The 25,186-nt window shown below is 32.8% G+C and overlaps 1 protein-coding gene and 1 long non-coding RNA gene across 2 annotated transcripts; both read left to right on the forward strand.

Moving 5' to 3' along the window:
- The first annotated feature begins 717 nt into the window (after positions 1–717).
- LOC127700518 (uncharacterized) lies at positions 718–6,439 on the forward strand. Its single transcript, XR_007981615.1, has 2 exons — positions 718–2,579; positions 5,769–6,439. It is a non-coding gene; the product is annotated as an uncharacterized LOC127700518 (long non-coding RNA).
- Positions 6,440–10,167: 3,728 nt separating this feature from the next.
- On the forward strand, positions 10,168–16,131 carry LOC127700445 (uncharacterized). The gene is made up of 3 exons (XM_052203919.1): positions 10,168–10,271; positions 10,586–10,716; positions 15,597–16,131. Exons 1-3 carry the CDS (start codon positions 10,253–10,255, stop codon positions 15,957–15,959), a joined length of 513 nt encoding a protein of 170 aa, XP_052059879.1. The 5' UTR covers positions 10,168–10,252; the 3' UTR covers positions 15,960–16,131.
- Positions 16,132–25,186: the final 9,055 nt, after the last annotated feature.

Consider the following 25,186-nt stretch of genomic DNA (forward strand, 5'->3'; position numbering starts at 1 on the left):
TCAGATTTACTTCTTGTGATTCCTAACTGCACACAAAGATGGCCATGGTAACTAAAAGTACAGAAATACAAAGTTACTTATACAGGCTTCACAAAACTTCTAGGCTTGATTTTGCATTTTGGTTTCTTCAAAATGTTGAGAGTCAAAGTTTTTGAAAGGAGTAAATTTCTGTTCTATCTTATAAACTGCTGCTTAGCAATATTACTTTTCATAAGGTTAACAACCCCTTGTAGTTTTTCTCAGAATTTGTTGAGGAGTAATAAAATATTTAGTTGTTACAACCAAACCCATGCATGTGTTTAACAATTCCTTTGCAAATAGTGTTGAAATTGTATTTTGTCTAGATCTGCTTAAAAAAAATTTAAGATATTGAAATCAACATTGTTCAAGTGATATAGGCTCTTTCATGTGATTTTACCTTAATTTTACCACACCTCAATCCGAGCTATTTGTTGGTTTCAACAAGGGATAAATAATTAAATAACTCTTGATAGAATTAGAACAGAATTGACCTGGAAAAATAATTGACTCATGTATGGATTTTTGATGTATTTAGAAAAATCACAGAATTTTGTCTGACAGTGCTGAAAAATCTTTATTAAAAATGAATAAATATGTGATTTTTTTGTGTTTGATTTTCGACAAATTTAGACTAAAATAGATTTAGAGTACATTTTATCATTATTTCTGAATAAGAAAAAAAAACACAAATTGGTATGTATATGTTTCATACTTAATATCAACATGATTTGAAATGCCAGTTCATAGATGACGGCTTATATTTGACAGGCATTTAAAATACCTCAGGCATTTTTTGTTTACACAATCATTTGTGTAATGACTGGCTTAAGAATTTGTAGACTTTGATGATTACATTTTTCAAAGGGTTTTCTGACTGAAAACCAGTTATTGATTTGGGATTGTACAGTGTTTGAGCGGGCAGCTCCAGCTGTTTAACCTCTCAGCTATTGCTTTTCTAATTTTAATATAATGTTGTTTTGCTTACATTGAATTGATTATTCATTGTTATTTAAAAAAAAATTTAAATTGTGCAATCTACCATTTAAGTATACAAATAAAGATTTACCAACAGTCTTTTTGTCCTGCTTGTACCCTTGCTCTGATAAGGAGCTGATGACAATGGAAAAAATACTGCATACATTATAGTTCATTTTTCTACTCTTTTTTCAAAGTATTTACCAACAAAGTTTTTAAATTCAGTTTTTATAGAAGTACTGCATATTTAAGTGGCTAAATGAAATTGCACAACAGAGATAAAATATCTACACCATTCAAAGATTGAACAAAAAATATCTATACATTTACTTGCTAAAAACAAGAAAGAAAACTTGTAAAATGCTATTACCAAAGAGGGTACAAATTGCATATGGATGAATATATGAATAAAGGGGATAAAGACAGCAACTGAGCAACACAATTAAACAAAAATTATTTTAAAGGTCAACTGTATTCAACAATTAACTGAAGTATCTATATCATATGTCAATCTTTGAATTGCCATGGGTGTAGACAAGTGAAGAAGAAATTTAACAGAGACGCGATAAGATTTAAAATCAAGATTCTCATTATTGAAAGAATCAAACTTGGTAATAAGACAACAACTAAAGAGGTTCTAAAATTGGGACAAATTCATTAACATGTTTTTGATTGCTCAACCCTAATTAATATATTTTTTGAGTATTTAATTGATAAATACACACTTGGTTAGTTTAAATTTTTGTTAGGTTTATCTTTTGTGATTTTATAAGGAAAATGAAAAAAGGAATAGGAAATCCAGTAGAACTGTTTAGAGGTAAAGCCTTTTGGTCATAAAGCTTAACTCAGTACTCGGAGTACAACATTTGTGTTTAAAACACCAAATCCAGTATTTTGATTGGTTTATTTCTGTGTCTAATTACAATAATCATACTCAAAATTTTGATGACTAACCAAAGATCTAATCAAATGAAATATTGTTGTTGTCTCTCAGACTTATCCTTAAAATGTCAGGATTTTTGCTATAGATGTACATGTTCTAATCTTGGGCAAATCATTAGACAGCAGTATTTTTTGACGATCTTAATTATTTTTGAAAAAGTACAATATTTATTTTATATTTTCAGTTGTATTATGTTTTGATGTTTTAAAATACATTCGAATGGGTGTAAGTGTAGAATAAAACATTGCATTAAATTTGTGCATGTTATTATAGTTCTTATTGCTCACCTATAAGCAATTATTTACTTTTTAAAAGCAACAAAAAATTATTTTTCAAATGTTTTCAATTTGCAAAATTAAAAGTTGAATCTATGTTCTTTAAAATATTTGAAATAATTAACTTTTGATGAGTTATACCGTCTCCAAATGACAGTTTTACATTGAAATAATAATAAATTCAGATTCATGGATAAATTACCAACAATCTTCAGTTTTCCTTAAACATGTTGAGAAATAATATATCCTCTCCTTAAAAGATATTTTCTGAAGGAAGTGTATTCTGTTCGTATCTATTTACTGGCAAAAAAAGAACTCTTCTAAAATTTACCTTATTTTGCACAAACTTCATTATGATTTCACAGGTAAATTGTAACCCGAATAATTCAGTCCCACCCCGTGATTGACTCTCCCACTTGCGAGGGCCTGAATTCTTAATACAATAAAAACGTGTCACGAATCGAGGATTTTGATTGGTGCCCTCTGGGTGAGAGAGCCAATCAGCTAATAGCTCAATGTTATCGAGATAGGTAAATCCCGAGCTAATTCCGAATGATTATTTGACGATTTTTTATTGACAAGGCCTTCAGGCGTTAATGTAGCCATCGTAGAGCAGTGGAATATAACGACTGAATTATTCAGGTTAAGGGATCATAGATTTATTCTTACGAGGAAGCTCCGAGCATGCTCGGAGGATGCTCAGAGCTTTTTCAGTAGGCTCTTTTCTGCAGTTTATGTGAAAATAATTATCATGATCCATTAAGATGTCAATCAAATCTACACCACTTCTATAATAAGGAAAGTTGAGCATTATAGAGGAAGCTCAATTAACACCTGTGTAAACAACTGATCTATTCAAATACATTTTGCATGACATTTACAAATTATAGAAAAGATAAGAAATTCTTCAACAGTACTGTGTAATGCTTGGAAAGAAATCTCAAGTCTCCACAAAAAAGTGAAAGTCATTTAACAAAAAATATACAATTATTATATTTATTAATCATTTCTTTTTTTATAATAAAAAAAATTCTCAAATCTTATAATTAGATGATATGATTTAAATATAGTTTATATTATATAATATGCTACATAAAAGTTATCAAGACACAAACAACAGTCAGGGGACGATACTAAACAAGATATTTTTTTTAGTTACTTAATATATATTAATAGGTATTTTTTGTTTTTTTAAATTATTTGATATAAACTCAATAGTTATTTTAAATGTCAAAAGTGGACTAAATGAAGTTTTTAAGAATTTTTTCATCATTTCATTAAGTAAAATTAAGTATTTATCCAACATGAGATGAGTATAGAGAGATTACTTTAAAAATAATGACAAAAATATTACTTTTATAAATTATTTTATACATCTTCGAAAAACTAAGCATACTTACAATTATTTAAGGAACATATGTAATTGTTTTTGATAAAGATTTCAAATTATAAATAACTTCAAGTCTTAATTAAATCACAAAGTTCCATCCATTTATATTTGTTCATCTCTAAGATTTTAAAGGAAAATGTTATTTTAATAGCCCCAAGAGACCAATCTATGACCAAGAAGTGTGGCATCAGAAAGGCAATTAGTGTTTCAGGAGGATTTAAATAGTTTTATACTGCATGGGGAAAATAACCAGATGTGAAAATTTGGTAAAGCTTGTAAAACCTGTATGAATGGACACCTATAGAAATATTATTAAAGCTATTAACAGAAGTTACTTATTCATGATATACAAGTAATATTTGAAACAACCTTGTTTTCAATGTAACTTGTATAAGTAATTTTGAAAATTACTTGTTTAAGTAATGCCCCTAACTATTAAAACAATGATATTTTTTTTTTTTATAAAATAGCAAAGTTAGTTTTTTATTAAACAAATTATGGCTACTCTAAGAAAAGTTGAGGAGGTAATACCACCATTGTTTTCCCTCTAGTACGTCTCACTTTAATTGTCATTTTTTTTTATAATTGTGCAGATTTGGTTTTATTTTAAATAAAGAAATACTTGGCATAATTATATAAGTGAAGTTTTATCCTGACCTGTACTTGAATGAAAATCTAATATAAAATTGTTTCCCCCTATCAGTCTTTGTTTAATTGGTATTTATCCAAAAATATGTGCAGAATTTATCTATGTTTTAAAAAGAAATACTTGACATGAGTCAAGTTTTTTCTTGTCCTGTACTATAGTAAAAAAACAACATAATTTTTCAGTGCATATAAGAAAGAAGACATCACCAGAATTAACCAACCAAATTCTATCCCCCTTTTTTTTCTCTGTTTACAAGCTTTAGTAGCCATGTCCCCTAAAATTGCAAAAATATTTTATATAAAAAAACTAACTTTGCTATTTAAAAAAAAAAATACCATTGTTTAGTTAAGGGCATTACTTAAACTAGTAATTTTCAAAATAACCTATACAAGTTATATTGAAAACAAGGTTGTTTCAAATATTACTTATATATCATGAATAAGTAACTTCTGTTAATATTATTTCTATAGGTGTCCATTCATACAGGTTTTACAAGCTTTAACAAATTTTCACATCCGGTTATTTTCCCCATGCAGTATAAAACTATTTAAATCCTCCTGAAACACTAATTGCCTTTCTGATGCCATACTTCTTGGTCATATATTGGTCTCTTGGGGCTATTAAAATAACATTTTCCTTCAAAACCTTAGAGATGAACAAATATAAATGGATGGAACCTTGTGATTTAATTAAGACTTGAAGTTATTTATAATTTGAAATATTTATCAAAAACAATTACATATGTTCCTTAAATAATTGTAAGTATGCTTAGTTTTTCGAAGATGTATAAAATAATTTATAAAAGTAATATTTTTGTCATTATTTTTAAAGTAATCTCTCTATACTCATCTCAAGTTGGATAAATACTTAATTTTACTTAATGAAATGATATAAAAATTCTTAAAAACTACATTTAGTCCACTTTTGACATTTAAAATAACAATTGAGATTATATCAAATAATTTAAAAAAACAAAAAATACCTATTAATATAAGTAACTAAAAAAAATAACTTGTTTAGTATCGCCCCCTGACTGTTGTTTGTGTCTTGATAACTTTTATGTAGCATATTATATAATATAAACTATATTTAAATCATATCATCTAATTATAAAATTTGAGAATTTTTTTTATTATAAAAAAAGAAATGATTATTTTAAAAATATAATAATTGTATATTTTTTGTTAAATGACTTTCACTTTTTGTGGAGACATGAGATTTCTTTCCAAGCATTACACAGTGCTGTTGAAGAATTTCTAATCTATTCTATAGTTTTGTAAAATTTCAGGCAAAATGTATTTGAATAGATTAGATGTTTACACAGGTGTTAATTGAGCTTCCTCTATAATGCTCAACTTTCTTTATTATAGAAGTGGTGTAGATTTGATTGACATCTTAATGGATCATGATAATTATTTTCACATAAACTGCAGAGAAGAGCCTACTGAAAAAGCTCTGAGCATCCTCCGAGCATGCTCGGAGCTTCCTCGTAAGAATAAATCTATGATCCCTAAGGTAAATTGTAAATCATCACCTCAATTTTAATATGTACATTATCTGAAAGGTTTTATCCTGAAGTTTAAGAAAAATTGTGAATTATAACGATGTCATACAATTTTTTATATTATTTAGTAGATATACAGGGCCAAATAAACCCCAAAATGTATCTCTCCTTTGAATTTGTTGCTGGTAAAAAGTTAATTATGGCTTCTAGGTGAGCAATACAGCCTCTTGTTGCTCATTGACATTTATAACATGTTCGTCTATTTGTGCAATTATGTACCTTGACAGTTCAAATGAGATAGTACACACATAATTACAGAATAATATTATACAAGTTTGACTGTCAAATATATTCATTGTGAGTTCACTCTCAATAGTACTACTATGTCATTTTGTTATATCAATTAAATTTGCCCTAACCCTCACTTTTTAACATATAATAATATATAAACGTGGTCTAATTTTTAAGTCTTATGTAAACAATATTCATTCTATTTCTGATTTATATCTATAAATGTATATGTAGAAACCATGTTATTTGTGTGCAGCTCTATAACTGTTATTTCTGCCAGAAGTTGTTTATATTTATGGTTTGTTTGTTGCTTTATTTGTATTGTTAATATTCTTGGCAAATATTGTGTATATTAATTAATTGTTATATGATTAAATGATTGGTTTAGTTACCTGTATTCTTAAAATGTTGCCATCAGTTACTGCCAATTCATTAAAAACTATATGTTACAACAATCCATCAAAAGTTGCCATCTGTTACAATAATCCATCAAAAGTTGCCATCTGTTACAGCAAATCCATTCAAAAGTTGCCATCTGTTGCAACAAATCCATTTAAATGTTGACCTCTGATAAACAAATCCATTCAAAGGTTGCCCTCTGGTACAGCCAATTTGTTCAAAGAACCAATTCATTGAAAGGTTGCCATAATTTACAGCCAGTTCATTCAAAGGATCCAAAGGTTGCCATCAGTAACACAATTTGTTTTAAGGTTGCTATCTGTATCAACCAATTCATTCAAAGGTCGTCATCAGCAACAGCAAGTAAATCAAGAGTTCCCTTACTAACAACCAATCCATTCAAAGATTGGCCACATTTATATCCTATTCATTCAATGGTTGCCATTATGTATGTCCAATTCATTCAAAGATTGTCATCTATTACTACCAATTCATGCAAAGGTTGCCATATTTTACAACCAATGCATTCATATGTTGCCATCTTTTATGGCCAATCCGTTTAGAATTTGATATCTTTTATGGCCAATTCATTCAAAGTTACCATCTTTATAGACATTTCATTCATTGGTTGGTACCTGTAAGGGCCAATCCGTTTAAAATTTGATATCTTTTATGGCCAATTCATTCAAAGGTTGCCATCTTTTATGGCCAATACATTAGAAGGTTGCCATCTTTTATGGCCAATTCATTTAGTTTGTCGTCTGTTATGGCCAATTCGTTCAAAGGTTAATATTCGTTACAGCCAATTCATTCAAAGGTTTCCACCTGTAACAGAGAATGCATTTGAAGTTTGTCATTTATTACTCAATCAGTTACAGTTGATCTAACTGTAGTATAGTTTAGGGATGGATCTAGTAGTTTTGTAAAGAGCCTTTGTATGAGTTATATTCTAGTGGTTGGATGTCTGCCTATTTATTTTGCCAATTTAACTTAACAGGAATATCAAATACAAGTATTAAATGTCTGATTTTAAATTGATTTGGACCCTTGTATTAAATGTAGTATACCTTACAATCAATAAAAATCATTTCTTTGGACATTCATGTCTAGGCTGATGAAAGTTATCTTTCTTGCAGAGTTCTGCTATCAGTTATTGTTGTTCACTTTTTTATACCATCTTTTCTAGTGATGGTCTAGCAATATGCGTATCTTGTGCTTATAGTGTTGGCATTATCCACAGATTTCCTTAAAACGGTATACAGTGTTATAAAATTTCAGTATAGTAATAAATTGTATATATTTGTTTGATTTAAGAGGCTATTATATTTTCTATTGAATGGAACGATGGGACCAATTTCCCTTGAGTTATATAACAACAGGGCCATCTTCAAACAGTATTCCTAAATGCCTCAGTAGTATCATGCTCGCATTGGGTGGAATAATCATTGTCATGGGTTTTTTCACCGTCTTTGTCAAACCAAACCCTTCAAAACTGGTATTTGCTGCTTCTCTGAAATGTTTTTTACTGTAAAAGCAACTGGTTGGCTTGGAGTCATAGAAAAATGAACCCGATTTTGGACAACAGGTCTTCAAGCCTGTGGTCTGTTACCTTATGAGCTATCACGGCAAACATGTGACTCCTCGTGTCTGTCTAGTATAAAACGGGCTGTTTCCTTACCTCATTAACAGAATATGCAATTGTTGGTTGATTTGAACTGTTGTAAATTTCCAATATTTTTTATATTTTCTGTTCAAGTATTATTATATTTGCTGCTGGACTGCTATCAATAAATCGATACATCAAAAGGTCATCTTATATTTACTAAAATGCACAATATCACAGCTTTATGTCTGTAATTTGAGGCTCTAACAATATCATTTCGTATCTGAACGTGTATACAAATTATAATTTGCCGAAAGAATGTTCAAAGCTGCAATTTTGATAGATGTGGTCGAAATTGATTGTGTAAAAGTGAGTAAATAAGAATGTCATGCCTACCCAAAACCAAAATGGTACCGGAAGTAGAGCTATGTTATGTCTTGCAAATACAATATATCGGCACACAGGAAGACGCTTGCACAGCAGATGTAAAAAAAAAAAATGCCCACACGGTACAACACCCGTATCAAGCTGCAGATCAAATATAAACTCATTCCATTTCAAAGAAACCAAGAAAAGTTTGACGAAAGTTTCAACTCAAGGTTTTTTGGACGGAATAACGGACGGAGTCGAGCGCTTACCAAACCCGCTTTCGGCTTATTATTATACCTAAATAATAGGCGCTTAAAGTCTGAATTGATTTGGTTATTCAATTTTAAATAAGAAATGAACATTGACAATCAGAATCAAGGAATGCTACTTACATCCTACATTATCACATGACCAGAACGAAACGTGATGACTTTTTCACAAAGGACCTCTCACAGATCACCTAGTTTGGTTTTGTTTTGTAGTTTAAGAGGTTTAATAGAAAATGTAATTGTTAAAGGATTGAACCGTCAACGGGGGTTTATGTGGAACAATAGCCACAATGTATATGTCACCATGATGAGGAATTTGTATCGAGTCTCCCTATAATGGCACCTACAAAATTCGATAAGAGTAACATAAAAATAATCTGAAGATTTAATTAATTGCCTATTGCATTAAGTGAGTTTTTCAGATGTGAACGAAATAAGATAATAACTGCCGTGTTGTTTCAGAGGGGACAAAAATATGATTTCCCTAAAGATTCAGTGGGAACCTATGTATTAATTTGGCGCCATGCATATAGTTCTGTCAGTGTAAAATATATTTTAGTAGAAGCTTTGCCTCCTAATTTTCAAATCCATAAACCTTAAAAAGGGTTTGCCATGTGGTTTCAAGCACAAAACATTTAAAAACCGACTATAAAGGAAAACTTCTGGCAGTCATGTGATTTTTCAGGACGGAAAAATGAGAAATTCTAATAAAATGGACATGTGTAAGTTGCACTGGAAATTACATATGCATGATGGTACAAGCCCTGATATAACCAGTATAAGATAATGGATATGTGGTATGATTGTCAATGAGACAACAATCTAAGAGAACAAATGACGTGGATGTGAGCAACTATATAGGTCAATGTACGGCCTTCAACAATGAGCAAAACTCATACCGTATAGCAATCTATAATAAGCTCCAATATGACAAAATGTAAAACAATTCAAACGATCAAAGTAACGGCCTGATTATGATAAAACAAAGTATGGGAAAAACTAGAGACAGCAACCAACGACAACCACTGAATTACATGCTCCTGATTTTGGCAAGGCAGATACAGATTGCACAGGCGCTTAGGGAAAGCCCCTTTCAAAAATTCATTTAATGTAAAATTTCTTAATTTCTTTAGTATTTTTACTTATTTTCCCATTTTTGACGTATTCTTGCAATTATCTTTACGATTTAAGAAAAATGACAGTATTATATGACCTATGCCCCTCTATTCTTAAAATATTTTACATGAAAAATTAACAATTTTTACAGTACTGTGAATACATTTTTAAATTTTTAAAATGCTTAAAAAAAGGGGAGTCCATCCCCCAAGCGCCTGTGACAAAATGTAGCGGGTCTAAACAGATTCCCTTTTTAGAAGTAGACATATCTATCAGGCTTTCTGTGACATGTTCTGACGGGATTATTTTTAAATCGAACCGCCACTTACCACTTTTAAAAGATTAAAGGTTACAACACCGGAAGTGTACAATTTTTTATTTATATTGACAACGAACCTGCTCATGTACGGTTTCTGTTAAAGAAATATGGGGAATGTTGTAACACCACATGGAAGAAAGGAGTAGAGGTATTTATTCTCATATTCAATGTGACAGTAGAATAAGCAGACCAAAATGAACTTAATATGGGACTAATGCAGTATAGATAATCTATTGGTCCCAGCTTACATGTTGTGGTCGGTTACGCAGAAATATTCTTTTTCAGTTACTTTGTTTTCTTTTTATTAATTTTTAAATTTCTTCATCTGTATTTTCTAAGCGACAAGCGAATTTTGCTATTCTTTTTGTAAGCATTCCTTCATAATCCATTATATTCTAGGGTGATTTATAATGCGTAAATGTTATCATAACATTTAAATATTTCTATACGTTATATTTAAAGGGGATGTACATTACGGAGAATATGTAAGGCAACACCTTGGCGAACCTTTATCATGGGCTTTAGCCGAAATTATAGAAAGCAGACCTAGAGACCCGATAGAGTATCTGGCCCACTGGCTGTACAAGTCAAAGGTATGTACACAAAGGGTTCAGGATAGAGTATCTGGCCCACTGGCTGTACAAGTCAATGGTATGTACACAAAGGGTTCAGGATAGAGTATCTGGCCCACTGGCTGTACAAGTCAAAGGTATGTACACAAGGGGTTCCGGATAGAGTATCTGGCCCACTGGCTGTACAAGTCAAAGGAATGTACACAAGGGGTTCGGGATATAAAGTATCTAGCCCATTGGCTGTATAAGTCAAAGGTATGTGCACAAATGGTTCAGGATAGAGTATCTGGCCTACTGGCTGTACAAGTCAAAGGTATGTACACAAAGGAGTACTTGATTTATGTTATTGAAGGTATATACGTATTTATAGCAAATGGAACTTCAACGGTTGTCGTGGGTGTAGAAATGTGGTCATTTCTTGAATTCTCCCATGGGTCCGGCAATAAAACTTGGGAAAAAGGGCCGTCTGTTATGATATACTGGAATGTCTAACTTGTTGAGGTAATTGGCCTCAGTGTTGTCAGGCAAAATGTTTGCAGAACCCACCTATTGTATTTATTTTTAATTTGTTCTCGTATTGAATATATGAATATGGAATATTTGCAAACAATAATCAATCATTAAATCGAAACTTGAGGTGGGGTCATGCCTGTTCAATAGCCATAGTCTGAAAGGTCAGCTGTCGGATGTTGAAAATAAATAGCATCGATAAATAAATGAATAGATGTCAAAACTGGAATATGTTAATAATTTATAGATGCAACTTGAAATACATTATACAACATGTTTTCGACTTTGACGTTGGTTATCCATTTGTTTAGACAAATAAACTATATCCATTGGATGTTGGATGTGTACGGATTGATAATTTAGTCTTAGATGCATGATTTTTTTTATTAGTTGTTAGTGGCTTTGAACTAGCTGTCAGTAACTGCGAGTACTCTCAGATCTGTACTTAGTGTCTTTTTGTTGTTTGGATGTACAAGTACCCGGCCACGTCCACTTGTATTTGTAGTATTTGTATTTTTATCCAACTGATGAGTTAAGCCTCTTTCAACTGATTTTTATAGTTCGTTCTTATGTTGTACTGTAAAATCACTGTCCCAGGTTAGGGGGAGGGTTGGGATCCCGCTAACATGTTTAACCCGCCACATTCTGTATGTATGTGCCTGTCCCAAGTCAGGAGCCTGTAATTCAGTGGTTGTCGTTTGTTTATGTGTTACATATTTGTTTTTCGTTCATTTTTTGTACATAAATTAGGCCGTTAGTTTTCTCGTATGAATTGTTTTACATTGTCATTTCGGGGCCTTTTATAGCTGACTGTGCGGTATGGGCTTTGCTCATTGTTGAAGGCCGTACGGTGACCTATAGTTGTTAATTTCTGTGTCATTTGGTCTCTTGTGGAGAGTTGTCTCATTGGCAATCATACCACATCTCCCTTTTTAGCTCACCGGGGCCCGAAGGGCCCCATGTGAGCTTATGCCATCACTTGGCGTCCGTCGTCGTCCGTCGTCTGTCGTCGTCGTATGTCGTCGTCGTCGTCTGCCGTCGTCTGCCCATGCCAAGAAATCCTCGCTAAAAATTCCGGTCGACCTCCTACGGCATCCATTAGTAGTTAAAGATTTGATTTCATTCAATAAATTAATTTATGACCCGCGTGTACGTCTCACTTAAAACACAGCCATATACCAAATGGTCAAAATTAATCATCCATGTAATTTGCTCTATGGGATGTTTGCAAAATTTCAACGGAGGCAATTTCTTGGCATGGGAGAAAGGAAGAAAGACCATTCACTATTTGTCTTACATTTGTTTTTCTCTCTTTCAATTAAATAAAAAAAAAATTAAACCTTTCAGATGTAGAGTTCATAAGAAGGAAATATTCCCTGTGGAACACCCCCACCCACCCCCATCCCCCTTTTTTGTGCTCTCTTTTTTTAACCCTCTAATCTAATTAAAATTAAAACTTTGATTTCTAACCCATTTTTTCATGTACCGGACCGGCAACTTTTTTTATTTAATAAGAAAATCGTCAGTGCCGTTCTACACATGCATGTTGATTGCTTGGAGTCCCCGCCCGAAAAGAAAGAAATAGTCTAACTCCAAGATACTATATTCCTGAATCACGTGATTTTTACTACGTGGAGCTTAAATTAGAATAAATACCGAATATGGAAAGTGAAACTACAATTCATGACATAAAGTCCGTTGGCAAATAGAAGAAAAAGAAGATAATTTTTGGCAAAGGGTACCGTGGTAATCCTCTTTGTGTTCAAAATATACATGAAATATTTGCCACTGCCCCTTGTCTCGGTTCTATGAATGTTTACCCTGAGTTTTCTATCTGTTACGGGAGAAAGGAAGAAAGACCATTCACTATTTGTCTTACATTTGTTTTTCTCTCTTTCAATTAAATAAAAAAAAAATTAAACCTTTCAGATGTAGAGTTCATAAGAAGGAAATATTCCCTGTGGAACACCCCCACCCACCCCCATCCCCCTTTTTTGTGCTCTCTTTTTTTTAACCCTCTAATCTAATTAAAATTAAAACTTTGATTTCTAACCGATTTTTTCATGTACCGGACCGGCAACTTTTTTTATTTAATAAGAAAATCGTCAGTGCCGTTCTACACATGCATGTTGATTGCTTGGAGTCCCCGCCCGAAAAGAAAGAAATAGTCTAACTCCAAGATACTATATTCCTGAATCACGTGATTTTTACTACGTGGAGCTTAAATTAGAATAAATACCGAATATGGAAAGTGAAACTACAATTCATGACATAAAGTCCGTTGGCAAATAGAAGAAAAAGAAGATAATTTTTGGCAAAGGGTACCGTGGTAATCCTCTTTGTGTTCAAAATATACATGAAATATTTGCCACTGCCCCTTGTCTCGGTTCTATGAATGTTTACCCTGAGTTTTCTATCTGTTACATGCCAAGAAATCCTCGCTAAAAATTCCGGTCGACCTCCTACGGCATCCATTAGTAGTTAAAGATTTGATTTCATTCAATAAATTAATTTATGACCCGCGTGTACGTCTCACTTAAAACACAGCCATATACCAAATGGTCAAAATTAATCATCCATGTAATTTGCTCTATGGGATGTTTGCAAAATTTCAACGGAGGCAATTTCTTGGCATGGTCGTGAACTATTTCAAAAATCTTCTCCTCTGAAACTACTGGGCCAAATACCTTCAAACTTTCACTGAATGTTCCTTAGGGTATCTAGTTTATAAATTTTATCCGAAGTTTTGATCCATCGACAAACATGGCCGCCATGGCTAAAAATAGAACATAGGGGTCAAATGCAGTTTTTTGCTTATATCTCAAAAACTAAAGCTTTTAGAGCAAATCTGACATGGGGTAAAATTGTTCAATTGGTCAAGATCTATCAGCCCTGAAATTTTCAGACGAATCGAACAACTCATTGTTGGGTTGCTGCCACTAAATTGGTAGTTTTAAGGAAATTTTGCAGTTTTTTGTTATTATCTTGAATATTATTATAGATAGATATAAACTGTAAACAGCAATAATGTTCAGCAAAATAAGATCTACAAAAATGTTTATCTGACCAAAATTGTCAATCGACCCCTTAAGGAGTTATTGCCCTTTAAAGACAATTTTACACAATTTGTTCATCAAGTTTGCTAACATTTAAAAATCTTCTCCTCTGAAACTACTGGGCCAAATACCTTCAAACTTCATCTAAATGTTCCTTAGGATATCTAGTTTATAAATTGTATCCGAAGTTTTAATCCATCGACAAACATGGCTGCCATGGCTAAAAATAGAACATAGGGGTCAAATGCAGTTTTTGGCTTATATCTCCAAAACTAAAGCTTTTAGAGCAAATCTGACATGGGTTAAAATGTTCAATTGGTCAAGATCTATCAGCCCTGATATTTTTAGACAAATCGAACAACCCATTGTTGGGTTGCTGCCACTAAATTGGTAGTTTTGAGGAAATTTTGCAGTTTTTTGTTGTTATCTTGAATATTATTATAGATAGATATAAACTGTAAACAGCAATAATGTTCAGCAAAGTAAGATCTACAGAGAAGTTAAATGATCAAATTTGTCAATTGACCCCTTAAGGAGTTATTGTCCTTTAAAGACAATTTTACGAAATGTGTTCATCAAGTTTGCTAACATTTAAAAATCTTCTCTTCGGAAACTAATGTGCCTAATAACTTTGAATGAATGTTCCTTTAGGAATCTAGTTTATGAATTGTATCCGAAATTTTGATCCATCAACAAACATGGCCGCCATGGCTAAAAATAGAACATATTGGTGTAATGCAGTTTTTGGCTTATATCTCAGAAACTAAAGCATTTAGAGCAAATCTCACAAGGAATTAAAATGTTCAAAAGGTCAAGATTTATCAGCCCTGAAATTTTCAGACACACCGAACAACCCATTGTTGGGTTGCTGCCACTAAATTGGTTGTTTTGAGGAAATTTTGCAGTTTTTGGTTATTATCTTGAATATTATTGAAGATAAAGATAAACTGTAAACAGCAAAAATATTCAGCAAAGTAAGATCTTCAAAAAAGTTTAATATGACCAAAATTGTTAATTGACCCCTTAAGGAGTTATTGCCCTTTAGGGACAATTTTACACAAGTTGTTTTATGTTTTTTAACTTTAAAAATCTTCTCAAATGAATCTCGTATAAATTTTGTATTTCATTTCCTTGTACGTCAAGAAATATAGACACTATGGCTAAAATTGAACATATGGGTAAAAAGCAAAAATAATCATTGATGAAAGATTTAAGCAAAAAAAATTACAGGTGAGCGATTCAGGCTCTTGAGAGCCTCTTGTTATATATACATTACCAGATCAGTTATTAATCGATAAACATTTAACTATAGTTTTACAACTTATGTTTTTTTAGGGTATGAACCCAGAAGGAGGAATTATGTCCTCAAGAGAACACGGCTCTTCCTCAGCCCGAGTTCAGAACATTAGACCGGAAGGATCTACCTCAAGAAATTCTCGTCACGCAAATACCGTTTCAAGTAGTTCAATACAAAAATCTGGCAGAAGTGAAATGGCAGCCAACATAATGACCTCTTCAAGAATAAATGCTGTACCGGAAGGCACAGCACAAGTAGTTAATCGGTTTGATAATGAAGACGATGATTTTATCGATGAAGATATCTCCAATATATCGACATACAATTCTACGATGGCACATGTTCACACCGATTTTAACAGGATACCAGTAGATTTGTTCGATAATGATGACATTATTTGATCATGATATGAGTTAATGAGTTCAGGGATACTTATGTAATACCATTTTATGTAGTGCAACCATTTTTTTTTTTTTTTATTATTTTATGAATAGTCAGATTATTCACAAGTGAAACATTCAAGTCTTTCATTATGTGCATTTTAGATAGTTAATAAAGTTTTTTTTTAAACAACTTTGACATTCAGAAATTTCTGTCGCTAAAAACCTATATATGTATATTACAGATGTTGGTAAATATGGGCCATTTTTCGAAGTCATATTTTAAACTCGTTTTAAACCGCTAACATGAATATATTCTATATTATTACTAATTTATTATTCCATCTATTGTTCCATTGGTTGATAGATAGTGTAACCTCTTACACTTCATAGACATAGTAATTTGTTGGTTTTTATGCCCCCGTCCGTCTTTCCGTCTTTCCAACCTTTCGTCCGTCCAATTTTCGTTTCCTTTTTAACTTGGAAAATTGCTAAGCTCGAGCGGAGGTATTTGTGTATTCAGACACATTCTTCTTTTATTTCTTAAAAGGATGTTTCAATTTATTATAATTGATACACAATACGATTTTAATAATGTTGTGTTTGGAACAAACTGTGTGATTTTTTAATGTGATATCCGAGACGATGTTAATTTTTCAAACATGTGACAAGAGTAACGAAGGGAGACAAAATATATAAAATGCACAAAAAATTGAGAATGGAAATGGGGAATATGTCAAAGAGACAACAACCCGGCCAAAGAGCAGATAACAACCGAAGGCCATGCACCAATGGGTCTTCAACGCAGCGAGAAAATCCCGCACCCGGTCCTCAGCTGGCCCCTAAATAAAAATGTGTACTAGTTCAGTGAAAATGGACGTCATACTAAACTCCAAAACATATAAATGAACTAGAATTAAAAAACATACAAGACTAACAAAGAACAGAGGCTCCTGACTTGGGACAGGCACAAAAATGCGGCACAACGATATTGGAATGTCAAAACTCCAGCAAAACCTTGCGATATCATCAGGTCCATCAAATGCTAGTTTGCGACGGTGCTAATTTTTGAGAGAGAGGATAATTTTGATATGGTGTTAATATAGTTTACCAACATTCATGCAATGATTTTCTAAACCTTAATTTAAATTTTATTAAGCGAAGTCATGTTTCAATCATTTATTTATTTTCATGTTTACTCAAATGAATTTCGCGGCCTGTCAGATATTATTTTGAAAGTGATAATAGAGTTCTGCCTCTTTGTATAACGTCTAATATTTAAACACGAATATTATCACATAAAGTCTCAAGCTGAATTCAGTAGATATGATTTTATTTTTTATTAATTTGTCTCATAATGGTGTAACACCGGAATTAACGTTTGCTAGTTGCACTGTCTAATATTAAAGAGAAGTGTGGTCGATTGTGTATAGAACATGTATGTAAGACAGGAACACAGGCACTGTTATGTAAAGGTATATAGGTATAAGTGCCTGTTTGCAGGAAGAACTAACAGTTCTTGAATAGTTGAGTTCAACGTTGATTTTTGTTGATCGTTCTTAATTATACAAAGGAGTAGGTCCAGTAAGACCCCTTTTTGGCCCAAAATATAGTAGTTTTACAAAATTGCTAAAATGTAAACTTTAAGCTATTTATTGGAAAGTACAATACTTCTGCTACATAAATATGGGCAGTTTTTAACAATACAATGCATCTATATCGGGTACTAGCATCATTAAGTCATGCTAAATTACGGAAATCTTCACAATTTTAGCATTTGAGTTAAATTTTAGACGGTTTCCGTCTTAAATGGAAGTGGCCGCATTTGTGTTCATTCTTAATATTTAAATGCAAGTTGTATTTGATGATAATACATAACATATAGAATCATGTGCATAACAGTGTAGCCGAGACCATTGATTGGCGCGCAAAAATATCCCATTGACTGGGTCAGATTAGGTGAACGTTCGTCTGTAACGCCCAAAACTCACGACGTATTTATTATAGACATTTAAACTGTGAGGTCACCAAAGGGTCTCAACGCCTAAATAAAATAATTCGAAAAACTAATCAGGAATAACCTTTGTGTTTTGATTTATATTGAATACTTACACTGAACTGCGGTCAAGCTTAGCGAAAGGTCGTGCAACATAATCAGTCAAACAAACTTTATTAGATTAACTCGTTAAGGAACGATCGTTTTCATTGGTCAATTCAAACATTCGACCTCACACCTGCGAAAATAGAACACGCGTACTATAAAGCTGAATGGACTGATCAATATTCACGTAGCCGGTCAAGGTCGTTAAAAACTTCCATCGTCGTATTCCCGAACATAATTGTGTTCTTGATTATCGCATGGCAATTCTAGCTTTTATACATGTGCATGTAAAATTTTAAACTTTAATTTTGAACAGTCACGTCGAAATATTTAATTCAACTGTCTCCTCTCAATTGGTCCTGGATTAAGGGAGCTACCATTTTATTTTGATTGGGGGTGAAGGACTTGGATGAAACATTTTGTCCTGCATTTTTTTTAGTTGTTATCTCTGTCCTGTCTTTCTATTTTTCAGTCTGTTAGGTCCTGACTATATTTATTCGTTTATCCTGAATTTTTACATAAATCGTCATCCTGCCTTTTTTTGTCACCCTGTCTTATCTTTTATTCAATGGACTTGATGAATTAACGTTGTACTTGAAATGAAACCGTACTTAACTTCAAAAATAACCAAATTACATACTAAAGATATTGCTCGATTTTTATAGTAAATGGGTTTGTGTTATAAACTGTCATGTTCATTATTCATATTCTGTCATAAGTTTTAGGATAGTGTGATTTTTTTTCTGATTTAGTTTACTTGATTTTGAAAAAAAAATCCCGAAATTCTAAGTAAATTCAGAACATGTAACCAGCCATGCTTTGTTTAGAGAAAAAATGGAGATGGCAAACCATGGCACAGTGGAAGGAAATGTACTTTATAAACTCCAGCGATATACTTTCTTAATTTATAATTAACTGTTTTGCTATCCTCGGTTGAAAATTATATATTGTAAATATTTAAATAGTTGCATAGAAAACAATCAGTTTTAAACAGTGTGGTTATTCACTAAATGTATTGATAAAAGGTGACTCCATTTTTGTACATACTTTTACAGTAGTCATCCTAAATTTCTTAATATTTCGTTTATAAGTTTATCATACATGTATGATTTTGTATTTCATTTTAATACGCACGCATGCCACACGTTACTTTGGCGGATTGTTCAACAATGGTATGCAAAGCTCTATTCTTACGGTATGAAATTAAAGGATAAATTTTCAAACAATCAAAATCGAAAACAGTACATTTATATAGTTTCTTATAAACTACGACATTTCTCACAAGTATTTATTGATTTTTTAGTTCCACACATGCAAAAATAAAATCTTCGCCGATGAAACATTTCAAACCTTTTTACACCAACATGCATTCACTGAATTCATTTGAATTTCGTGGTGACCATGATAGTACATTGCATAGTACATCTATATTTACGTGCACACATGGTACGATCTTTCGGGAACAATTTGCTCGTTTATGACACGTCATTTCTGAATGACCAAACGCTTAGCTTCTTTATTTTCGTTTTATAGCATGAAAACAATAAAAGAGGAATGTGCAACCCATCATAAATTTGAAATGGATCAGTATTATGAGATCCTTATTATAAGTAACTACGACATTGTCAGGATAATAACCTAGCGTCAATATGAAAGAAATTAAAGTGGTTCATACATTCATCCGTATAAAAGCGGCACATGTATTTTATTTTATCCTTATATTTTTCATAGTGCGGTATAAGTGCTGCATGCATACAGAATATTACTTAACACAAATTATTAGTATAATATTTCGACCCCACTATTTGAAATTCACAAAATACTTATTTAAATATTTCGACCAAAAATCATTGTTTTTTACGTTCGTAGTAACGTAGTACATTCCATTGTCGGTCACCTGTGTCAATTCATGTGCACACAACAATTGTTGTTGTATTTAAATCTTTCGGCCAATGAAATGAGACGTTACAAGTTGTTTGTTTGTGATACGCCAGAATGTTATCAATGAATTATCAATCGCTAAACTTGACTGCATTTCAGTGTAAACGTTCTTTACTTGTGTTTTCGTTATGTTTTGATAATCAATTTTTATGACATCGCAACAAAAAAAAAAAGTATTTAACTGGCTTTAAAAGTTACAATGCATGTGTTGATTATTATCTTTTTTTTCGGACGTCAAAGCGATTTAACAATTGCGGTTGCATGTCCAATTATGTCATCTTTTAACTTTTATCTGGTCAAAATTTTATTTTAGAACGAATGCATGATCAACTATAAAAAGTGTGCGTACACAAAACATATAGACAAAATATACTTCTGTCCTGTCTTTTTCGTACTTGCAAGTTATTAGACAATAAAAAGGCTATTTGGATCAAGCCTTGTGGAATTTGCATTTACGTTTTTGAATAGGTAAAATGTATAGTTTGGTGAACTTTTCTGCTAACTACTATACTTGTGAAAAACCCTTGGCAACAGAAACATTTTCAGCTTTTTTTTTAATCGACCCAATTTACATAGTAATGGACGACTTCGTACATTTTATGATCGCAAATAAAATATGTATATAATATACTGTGCACTGTAGTTCGTATATATACTGAAACCCTTTGGCAACCCCACAGTATAAATGTTTATAATAAATACGTCGTGAGTTGTGGGCGTTACAGACGAACGTTCACCTAATCTGACCCAGTCAATGGGATATTTTAGCGCGCCAATCAATGGTCTCGCCTACACTGTTTTGCACATGATTCTATAAAGGTTGAGAGTGAACACGGATGCGGCCACTTTCATTTTTGACAAAAACCGTCTGAAAAGTGACATATTATGGCATATTTGATAGATTTTTCATATCTAAGCTTGAATCTGAGCGTCTTTAATGATAAAATCAGTTCAAATCAGTCACATAAACTAATTGAATCGACTGAAGTAGACACTTAAGTGTTTAAAAAGTGACCAAAATCTTTCATCAGATGAACCTGAAATTTGAGGCCAAAATCGGCCCTTACCGGACCTACTCCTTTATTTTATCTGCTCTGACTATTACAAGTTGTTCAAGCAGATCTTGGATTTTCAACAAAATTTTCAAAATACTGACAATTCTGTAAAGGTCTGGAGTCATTCTGTGATTTGATTTTTAAAAGAAACTGTGAACATAATTATCAATAAGGTGACTCTTACAAACAGGTGAAAGTATAACACTGCTGTTTCTTTCATCGTCTGACATATAAACCATATGCCGTAAAAGTAAAACACCATGAAAACGGTCCTCCACGGTCAAGCTACCAACAGGACGAACACTTACTTCAATAAGTTGCCCATCAACATGTTAAAAATTTGTAGATGTGGATGTTAGGTTTTCAATAACATTTAAAAAGCGGGCTTGGTGAGCATCTAAACATTCTGTAAATGGAAAGGGGACTGTCAACGGTTTTTGTTTCGCCTGCGACGAAAGTTGCAGTATGCGAGACATAGGTATTACTATCCGGCGGCGGCGTTCACTATTTGTATAAAGCTTTATATTTCAGAAGATAGAAGACCTGGATGCTTCATACCTTGTATGCAGATACCTTATGTTACGAAGTTTCCGTCTGTCATATGCCCATTGTCATTGACCTCATTTTCATAGTTCAGTTGTCTCTCCCGACCATAGATAACCCTACAATTTAACCAAAACTTTAAATCATGGATTGTACCATTATATATTCCATATTTTTAAATACAAACAAAAAGAAGACTGGAAATTGAAAGCAAAGCTCAATACATGATACTAACATTCCCCCTAAGCCCAGACCCATAAGTAAGCATGGGGGTCACTTATATATATTTTGCATGCATGAGGCTGTGTAGCTTTGAATTTCAATATAACCAACAATTATATATTTCCAATAGAATTTTATTGTTTTCTTGAAACTACCATCATTCAATTAATGAATATATAATGTAAAAGCCCCCCCCCCTTATATTTGACAGCTCAAAAACGGGCCCATTACAGTGGCACTTCTGTTTATGGAACTTTAATGGAATATAAGAACCAGTGACCCCCCCCTTTCCCGGAATTTGAGCCTCCCCATGGGGTTTTTGATTTATGATTACTTAGCCTTTTTAGTGGTGATATTGCCAAAACATGTGAAAAAACAATATTTGTACCTAGATGGAAACGGGTATTTATAATCCCAGGAATGATCCGTCGCACTCTGTCACAAATTGAGTTTTGATCAATTCGTCTTTCATGTCACAGGAAGCGATATCAGGATATGGTGGTTTATTTGGTGATAACGTTGTTGCTTCGTCAGATGTTGAAGCCATTGCTCCGCTTGGCTCAATTTCAGACGAAACTTGTCCGTGGGTCTGCGTATCATCATCCTCTGCGCTTGTAGTAGCCGATGACGTAGACTTTTTACGAAAAAAGTCGAGAACACTTTTCTGTTTTTCCATCTTGTTTACATAAACTAAATGAAGAACACATGCTTCGGAAATGATTTGGCGTTGTTCTCATATCCTTACCCCTGTAACATTCGGAGACCTACGCGTTTATCTGCTGCGAACATATGCGATTATATGCAATTATATATTTTCTTTATTTTTTATTTTTTTTTGTCAAAATGATGTGGATGCTTGAGCATCTGAGCATACATGCAAGCTACGCCACTGACGTGCGCTCTTAGTTTCTGACGATAATTTTCTATCTCAAAAAAGATCAAAGGAAAAATACACAAAATAGCGATAAAAGTATTAATTAATGAAAAAATGTAATAACCAGCAATTTCACCGTAAGGGTAATGGTACATTTTTCTACTCCTAGATGGACTCTAGAAGCGCATTTCGTTACCACATTCTCTTGAAGAATTACTATTGTTTGTCTGTAGTTTTGTTTGTTGATATTTCAGCATTGATTTTTATCCTTGACATTTTCTTTGGAGTTTTTACTTTTTTTACAATGTGGATCTTGAATTATCTTTTTGTTGCAACATATCAAAAGTTAAATCTTGTAAAATAGAAAACAAATTGCTGTGCTATGAGCAAAGATTTGTTGCTAGGGAGAAATTACAATGATTTTGCCAAGAAATGTGCATTATATTGTATTACAATAAGACAATGTATAAGACTTAGTGTAAAATTCACTGCATGTTAAACAGGTTTGATTTCAAATATAAATAGAATTAAGCTGTATATTTAGCAAATTTAATGAGTTTATCTCCACCATTATACTGGTTGCTAGGCAACGGAATATACGAGAGAGACCCAAAATGCCACCATTTTCAGAAGGTCCGTGGTATAGAGTTACAACATGACAAATGAAATTTGGGGGTAGGGCCAAAAATGGCCCTTATCGCCCCTTTTCCAAATTTAGAGTTGTATGTACAATACCAAGAGGATGTGAGTAGCAATAAGTTACATATTTTTTCGGAACCGCCTCAATTGTTCTGGAAATTTAATTCCGGTGAGCTAATAGTGTGCATATCATTTGGTAAAGAAGTAAATTAAGGTTGGCGGAATATTTTTGTGTAAAATAGTCGAAAAATTACAGTAGTATTTTACTTGACTCGAAACGAAAATAGCATCGTAATAGATAACTCATCCACTCTTTGTTCTTGTGTAATACTGTTACACCAATGTCCCAGGTAAAGGGAGGATTTGGCACCAGCAAACAAGTTAAGCCCCGCAACATTATGTATGTGCCTGTCCCAAGTCTGGAGCCTGTAATTTAGTGGTTGTCGTTTGTTGCTGTATATCATATTTGTTAATCGGTCATACATCAGGCCGTTATACTTCTCATTTGAATTGTTTTACATTTGTCAATTCGGGGCCTTTTATAGCTTACTATGTGGTATGGGTTTTGCTCATTGTTAAAGGCCGTATGGTGACCTATAGTTGTTAACTTCTATGTCATTTGGCCTCTGGTGTAGAGTTGTCTCATTGGCAATCATACCACATATACAAAGATTTGGTTGTGGAAGTTTGGTTTTACCTGTAGAAACCTTATTACAAACGGGATATCGCATCCTAATTTTTACAGTGGTGTTTTTTATCGAGCCTGTAAATTTTGATTCGATCCTGATAAACTTATCGTTCCTTTTAATAAACTTAATCTAAAAGGTTACCAATTTAACACTGTAATTATGTCTTTGAATATTGTTTTTATCGGTATCAATATTGATGTTGTTATAAATGATTAAAACCCAACTGAATATTACTGCTATACAAATGTGACTGAATTTCAACGGTCCTACATTCTGTCGAAACCTATATTTTGGCATTGCACAAGATCATATTTTTCTCCGATTGCTGATTACGTATTTACTCTAAATCCATTTGATGTTGGATGTGTACTGAATGATTTTTTAGTCTTAAAAACATGATTGTTTTACTATAATTGTTATTGGCTTTGAACTAGCTTTCAGTAACTGCGAGTACTCTTAGATTGGTACTTTGTGTCTTTGGTGTTTTTGTGCTTTGTAACTATCTGATGAGGTAAGACCTTTTTCTACTGATTTTTATAGTTTGTTCTTATGTTGTGCTGTTGCACCACTATCCCAAGTTAGGGGAGGATTGTCCGCCCGCAAATATGTTTAACCCCGCCTCATTCTGTAATTGCCTGTTTTGAGCAATATAATAGTAGGTCACTAGAGACGGTTGTTTGTACTCGAGATAACACCGGAATAAACATTTATTAAGATTTTTTCGTTGACGTATAACTTTATGAGTTCATCTGCAGAGCCGTGTGGACGTTTACTGCCAGTCCTGTCAGACGGCCAGTATGCACTATTGACATTTATTTTTTTTAAATAAATATATGCGATTACTTGGACCAAACATAGTCATATTTTTCTTTGACGTCTGCTTCAGAGTTCTAGTTCGTCGTCACTATCCTTATACCCATGGGTATTTTAGCGAGGCTGGCATCATTAAAAATAACAAAGTGGTAAAATACTGAAAATAGGAATTTAATCAGTAATTACACAAAATGGTGGGTATAAATACTGCTGATATGGGCTTGTGCTGCTGCTCTCTCTCTCTCTCTAAACTTTGTCGAAATATATATATGACAGCCATTACATAATACTCTTTTGGCATGATCACTGATCAGATTCTTGGCACATACGAATATATTAAACAAAATAATAAATAATCTCTTATAATTTCC

This window comes from Mytilus californianus, unplaced genomic scaffold (genome assembly GCF_021869535.1).
Source record: "Mytilus californianus isolate M0D057914Y unplaced genomic scaffold, xbMytCali1.0.p SCAF_1, whole genome shotgun sequence".
Classification (NCBI taxonomy): Eukaryota; Metazoa; Mollusca; class Bivalvia; order Mytilida; family Mytilidae; genus Mytilus; species Mytilus californianus.